The sequence below is a fragment of the Manacus candei genome, unplaced genomic scaffold (assembly GCF_025592945.1).
Source record: "Manacus candei isolate 608988 ecotype Guabito, Panama unplaced genomic scaffold, ASM2559294v1 h1tg000005l, whole genome shotgun sequence".
Lineage (NCBI taxonomy): Eukaryota > Metazoa > Chordata > Aves > Passeriformes > Pipridae > Manacus > Manacus candei.
Genome location: NW_026138053.1, coordinates 5,665,942 through 5,672,353, shown reverse-complemented (window position 1 = coordinate 5,672,353; position 6,412 = coordinate 5,665,942). Strand labels below are relative to the sequence as shown.

Here is a 6,412-nt window from a genome sequence, read left to right as displayed (position 1 = left end):
GTATAATTGCTAAAATAACTTACATTTCTGTCATTACAAGCTGACAAAATATTCTACAAATACTATGAAGCACAGTTTTGCCTGTTTAAGGACTACATAACAAGGGTCAGTTATAGTCCCAATTCTTTAGATTAGGGTGTTGATGTAGAGAAAATAAATTATGTACTCTGGATCTGACAAGAACAGAATTAAGAGTCTTCATGTTCTGAATTTAACTTAAAAATCTAATCTCCTTTGAAGAAATAATTTATATTATTATGAACACAGAAATTAACTTAGATTAGGAAGGAGCTGGTCTTATTATTCTTGGTCCATTATGAGTTTCATCCACTTCCTAATGCCTTTACAAACTTCCAGGCTGTTCTTTTGATACCTATATAACAAATTCACTGATTAACTCCCAACTTCTGCACAGATGTCACCTTCTCTTTCTCATTCCATATGGATTTATGATAGAAACTATCTTCCTTTCTCCTGTCTGGGCTCAGACAGTGAAAACTTTGAAGTGACAGACTGATCCCCTGCTCCCAGTGCCAGTTCTTGGCCTGCCCCGCTGTACTTGGGAATCCTCTCTGTGACTCCATTCCTAGTTTGGAGAGGCCGTATGGCTGAGTTGGCACCGGCTCAACATCGGCATCAGAAACTGCAAAGGCAAAATCCCAGCAGGAGCACACTCTTCAAAGACTTAAACCAACAAACTCAAGGAATTTCTAGTGACTCTGTGCAAACTGGAATGTTTTTCAAAGATGTTTTTTCAAAGAAACAATATTTCTGGTACAAAATCAGTTAATTTTCCAAAAGCCCTCTCCAGAACACAAGCTTCCCACAGTCTCCAATCGCAGCCAGCATGGACCAAATGATGTGTATCTTCTTACTTGTGTTCTCTAGTGGGTTTGGGTCAATACATTTTGAACACAAGATTTTTATTTCCTATGGAAAATGTGTTTTAACTGCAATCCAAATTTAGAGCAGTCTGAAAACTTTTAGGGAAATACTTTAGAAGCTGTAACTGGTGTTTCAGCCATGTGCCCAGCTGAGTTTGCTGCCAGTCTGGCTGATGATGGTTGGTCACAATTAGCTCCAGCCCTTAATAAACGATTGGGCTTTTTCCTATGGGACCCTCTGCACAGGATTTAACTGAGTTTTATTTATCCCAAAAACTTGGCAAGCCGGTCTTATCCTACTGAAATACTTTGGGACAAAGCATTTGCAAATATTCTCTGTAATTCATTTTAACTCAAGCATACTTTCACATTAATTTTAACTCTAAGCAATTCATCGCATAAATTTCTAATGAGCTGCTTTACAGAAAATTCGGTTTGTGCTCAAAACTGCTGGAATTGGATAGTGTGCCATGTTTTGTGTAAGTATTCTAATATCACATTCGGGTTAAGTTCATCCATAGTGTTCCAGTGTCTCTGGAAGTGTTCCAAGGCCAGGTTTGATGGGGCTTGGAGCAACCTGGCCCAGTGGAAGATGTCCCTGCTCATGGCAGGAACAAGATGAGCTTTAAGGTCCCTTCCCACCCAAGCCATTTCGTGATTCTCGGATCACTGGAGAACGAAGGTTTGATGTGTGTTAAGCTCTTACCAGTCCCTGAGTGTTTTTAGCGCTCCTGACACTGCCTGCTCAGAGACACTCGGTGTCAGGTTCCAGCTCTTCCAAGAGCACCTCCAAGCTTTTGTGGCACCACAGAAAGGGGCGGTGGCTGAGAACAGTCTCTCGCCGCAACTCCTCCGTTCTGAGTTGGAAATTATGGAGCTGTTAATCCAGACAAAAGCATGTGGGAGGCAGATGGGGGAATGGGGGAAGCAACCGTGACTCTAAGCCATGCAGAGCGCATTAATGTACATAGTTTCGATTGTCTCAGTCTCAGACATGTCTCAGCTTGTGGACTGGAGTGTTCCGAATCAGACCGGGAATACACATCCAGTGGTGCAAAACTCAGAGTAAAATACTAACAGCGTGCTATCGCTTAAAGCTGCTGAACTGTCAGAGTTCCCGGTGAGCGCGGGAGGGAGCGGCGATGGGAGGAGCGGTGGGGGAATGCCCGGTCGAGGAAGGAGCAGGGGGAGTGGCCGGGGAAGGGGCGGGAGGAGAAGGAGCAGAAGGAGTGGCCGGGGAAGGGGCGGGAGGAGAAGGAGCAGAAGGAGTGGCCGGAGGAGCGGCCGGGGAAGGGGCGGGAGGAGAAGGAGCAGAAGGAGTGGCCGGAGGAGCGGCCGGGGAAGGGGCGGTCCCGGTGCCGCAGGGAACGCTCGTTCCTCGCGGGAGCGGCCCCGCGATCTCCCGTGCCCCGGCGCGGTCATGGCCGGGTTCATCAACTTCGCGGACGAGGAGGAGGTGCGGGCGTACCTGGAGAACCTGCACGTGGAGTACAGCTACCAGTGCTTCAAGGAGAAGGACCCGGACGGTAAGGGCCCCGCCGCCCCCCGCTCCCGGCGGGCCCGGCGGGAGCTCAGCCCCTGTGCCGTGCCCCGCAGGCTGCCAGCGCTTCGCGGACTACCTGGACACCATCAAGAAGGACTTCGCGGCCGCGGCGCGGGTGATGCGCGACAACTGCGAGGAGCACGGGCACAGCGAGAGCTGCTACAAGCTGGGGGCCTACCAGGCCCTCGGCAAAGGTGGGCCGGGGGGGCTCTTGCTTTTGTAAAGGTGCCTAGCGCCTGGAGTCAGAGAATTGAATCACCAAGGTTGGAAGAGGCCTTTAGGATCATCCAGTCCAATCGTTCATCCAGCACTGCCACTGTAACCCCTAATCCACATCACCCGGTGCCGCATCCAGACACCTCTTAAACCCCTCCAGGGATGGCGACTCCTCCACCTCCCTGTGTCAATACCTGATCACCTATTCCAGTACCCGACCCCCCGAATACCTGCGTGTCATCCTGACCTTGAAGGAGCCCCTGTCCCACCCCTTTCATGGTCACCTCATAAAAGCAGGGGAAGGGTGGATACTTCCTTCTGAAGTATCAGCTGTAGGTTAACCACGTGTATTATTTTTTTTATAATTACATCTGTATAAGTGGTAAGTATAGCCAGGGCTCAATGTTGCAGTGTGTTCAGTTCTTAAGATTAGGATTTCTTCTCTTTCAGAGAAAGTAAGAAAGTCACTGACTGGTAACCCTGCTTACCTAGGTAGCCCCGGAGTCTGCCCAAAATGTATTTGCTGGTACAGTAATGGGAAGCAGTTAAATGAGTGGAACATCTTCCAAATGACAATACTAGTAGGGAAAAATATTTGTACTGTAGCTCAAAACTAGTAACAGTTTCAGTGCATGTGTAGGTATACTGGCAAAATATTTGCCTCATGTAAGTAAGAAATCCATGGATATAGTAGTGGAAAGAGTGTTTTGTTGGTTTGGCTTATTTTTTGGTTACAGGTGCTGTTGTGATTACTTATGAGTGGAGGAGAGTTTCCTAAGTCAAAGACATTGCAAAACCTTTGTCACTGAGACAATGGTGGTGTCTCTGAAGTCCTAAATGTTGACTGTGGTATCTAGAGAGAGGGATGCTCTATTTCCAATGGGAAGGGAAGCATGCTGCAAAGCAGAGAGACCTCCTAGCTGTTTTATCATGTCCTTACTGAAATGTTTTGGTTTCTTGGCTGACAGGTGGACTTGAACCAGATTTGAAAGCTGCCTACAAGTCTTTCCTGAAGTCATGTGAGAAAGGTGGGAAGAAGTCAGTGAATGCCTGTCACAACGTCGGGCTGTTGGCCCACGATGGGAGAGTGAACGATGACAAACCTGACCCCGTGGTCGCTAGAGACTATTACACAAAAGCCTGTGATGGCAATTTTGCTGCCAGCTGCTTCAACCTGGGTGTGATATACCTGCAGGGGGCACCTGGGGTCCCCAAGGACATGGGCCGTGCCCTGAAGTACTCACTGAAAGGGTGTGAGCTGGGGCACATGTGGGCCTGTGCCAATGCCAGTCGCATGTACAAACTGGGAGATGGCGTGGAAAAGAATGATGCTAAGGCAGAGGATCTGAAAAACAGGGCAAAACAGCTGCATAAAGAACAGAAAGAAGCTTCGAGTTCTTTAGTGTTTGGGCAGTAATGTTAGTTGCAGTTATTAAGACTGCAGTTTTATTAAATGGCAAGTGAAATTATTTAAATCGTGAGCATACAGTTTTCACTTAAATAAATATCTTGTATTTGGATATGCAAATAAACTTATATTTTTGTGAATGAGATAAATGACTAACTCTCCTGTGCCTTTCTACTTTTTTGAATACGCGAGTTCTTTAAGTGTATTGATCAGATACATTCTCTTTTTTAAGGAAGTTGAAAACTGGCCTTTTGGAAGTTTGTCCCCATGGTGTCAAGTACAAAGGCTCTCTCCTGTGTCCAGTGCTTCAGATCCGAGGCTTGTGCTCAGACCAGTTGTAACACACACAAAAATTACAGTTGCAGGTAATCCCAGCCTGGGCAGTCAGAACTGTGCCATCTCCCACACAAGCACTTGTGGAACTAGGATAGCTGCACACTTAGGTGGGCTGCTCTAAGGCAGGGATACTCAGCAGTAATTCCATAGGCTTAGACCAATTCCTAGCTCCTTCACTTATCTCCTTCACTTGCCAGCTGGTTTGTGACTGTGTGCCTGGGTGCTTTAGGTTTGCTCTCCAACACACACAAGTTATTTTACAGCTTCTGTAACATGTTCTATTTTTTATAATACAGATTTAGGGAATAAGGTGCTAACTGATCAGATCTTGGATTCAAATCCATAGCTTAATTATATCCAAAATGTTAAGTAAACATGCAGATTCTGGAACAGCTCTCTAAATAAGCAGGTCAGTGAGTGTAAATGTATTCATGCACTGACAGGATCCTTTCTAATTTTGGTATATATAAATACATGGGAAGTTTGTGATATGTGTGTGTATGTTTTGCTGTAAATTCACTGCTGATTTAGAACACGAATGCTCTGGTGTGAATAAAGGTACAAACTTACTATTGAAATAAGTGAAGTGGGATTAAAAGCAACACTAATTTGGCCGTTGCCATAACTGAAAGCAGAATTGTTAGAATCTTTCTGCATGTGTGAATTAAAGCTTGACTATGCTTTGAACATACTTCCTGGAAAGGAACTGCTTCCTGCTGGAATAGAAACCCCGGCGGGACAGCACAGCAGCAACAGGGACACACCGTAACAACAGATGGCAGTGTATGAAAACATTATTGCAAAGGCTCACAGGGCCTCTGGCTTGTGTATTCAGCAGCCTGGAAAAACAAATAGTGGTGACAAAAGTGAAAGTAATTCTTCTGTTAACAGTTAATATTTTATGACAGTTCAGAAAGGTAAAGCTCTTGGAGGAACACACTTTGCCCGATTCTTTGCGACTCTGGACATTTGTTTAACTTGGGAACGGTAAGTAAATGCTACCTCTGTGCAGTGTAACACTAGTAATAAAACAGTCTGTGTGTGTTCAGAAGTAAGCAATTACTGTCAGGTCAGGGCACTGGAGAATTGGGTGACATTTTAAGCCCTGATCTGTTTTTTGAGCTTTCAATACTCACTGCCTCAGAGTGGCCTGTTCAGATCCTCAGTCCAGGCACCAGAGCAAGCTTTCTTCCACCAGGACTAATGATTTTTAGTGAACCCTCCCAGGAACCTCCAATCAACACGGGCACCTGGGGACATCCTCAGTAAAAGCAACACGTGTTTCAGACAATTAAAGCCACATATAAAGTGCATGCTGTGGGAGACCTTTGCATAGCACTTGAGAACTCACAGACTTGCAGAGTTTAAATATTATAAAAAGAACCATTTTCATAAAAGCTGTTAAGTGTGTTGGTAAGATAAGTTTATGAAGTATCATCCAATTTTGTACCACCAGTTGAAAAGGCAAACCCAAATTAAGGAAGGCTCTTAAGACTGTGTTTCCAGTCTGTCTCTGAACAGTTTGCTGCCTGTTCTGCACACACCTATACCTTTTTTACACAGATATTGATGATGCTGATGAGTATGGTCCTCTCCTGTAAGACTCTTTTCCCTCCAAAGTGACATGGCACTAAAAAAAAAAAAAAAAGATGAGTCTCATTTCAGTGTATTACAAATTCTATGTGGTTAATGCAATCTGTAGCAGCATATACACTCTATGAATAGCAGTCTATTCTCAGCCTCAAGATTATATTCAGGAGACACAATCAAAATCTGTTAAGAGGTGAAAATTGTCCTGCAAATCTTGGCTTATAACCATCTTGCTCTAGTATTATGAAAAGGCTGATATCTTCCTGCTCTTTCTTTTTACCTGATGTTACAAAGGCTAAATTTTATTTTCTCCTGGGAGGAAAACTTTCTTCAAAGCCTCTGAGGTCGTAAAGAAAGAGTGACAGATATGTGATCATAATAGCATGCTTGGAAATGTGGAAGAACCTGTTAATCTCTTCAGGATCAGTGGGTTTT

The 6,412-nt window shown here is 44.9% G+C and overlaps 1 protein-coding gene across 1 annotated transcript; it reads left to right on the top strand.

Annotated features, from left to right (window-relative positions):
• The first annotated feature begins 2,201 nt into the window (after positions 1 to 2,201).
• Positions 2,202 to 4,200, top strand: LOC127477438 (cytochrome c oxidase assembly factor 7). The gene is made up of 3 exons (XM_051801785.1): positions 2,202 to 2,410; positions 2,481 to 2,621; positions 3,612 to 4,200. Exons 1-3 carry the CDS (start codon positions 2,305 to 2,307, stop codon positions 4,058 to 4,060), a joined length of 696 nt encoding a protein of 231 aa, XP_051657745.1. The 5' UTR covers positions 2,202 to 2,304; the 3' UTR covers positions 4,061 to 4,200.
• The last annotated feature ends 2,212 nt before the right edge of the window (positions 4,201 to 6,412 follow it).

Excerpts from the sequence above, each read along its gene's own strand:
- LOC127477438 (XM_051801785.1), top strand. The coding sequence starts at position 2,305 with ATGGCCGGGTTCATCAACTTCGCGGACGAGGAGGAGGTGCGGGCGTAC. Across the intron at positions 2,411-2,480 it reads CAAGGAGAAGGACCCGGACG|GCTGCCAGCGCTTCGCGGAC; the intron begins GTAAGGGCCCCG and ends CGTGCCCCGCAG. Across the intron at positions 2,622-3,611 it reads CTACCAGGCCCTCGGCAAAG|GTGGACTTGAACCAGATTTG; the intron begins GTGGGCCGGGGG and ends CTTGGCTGACAG.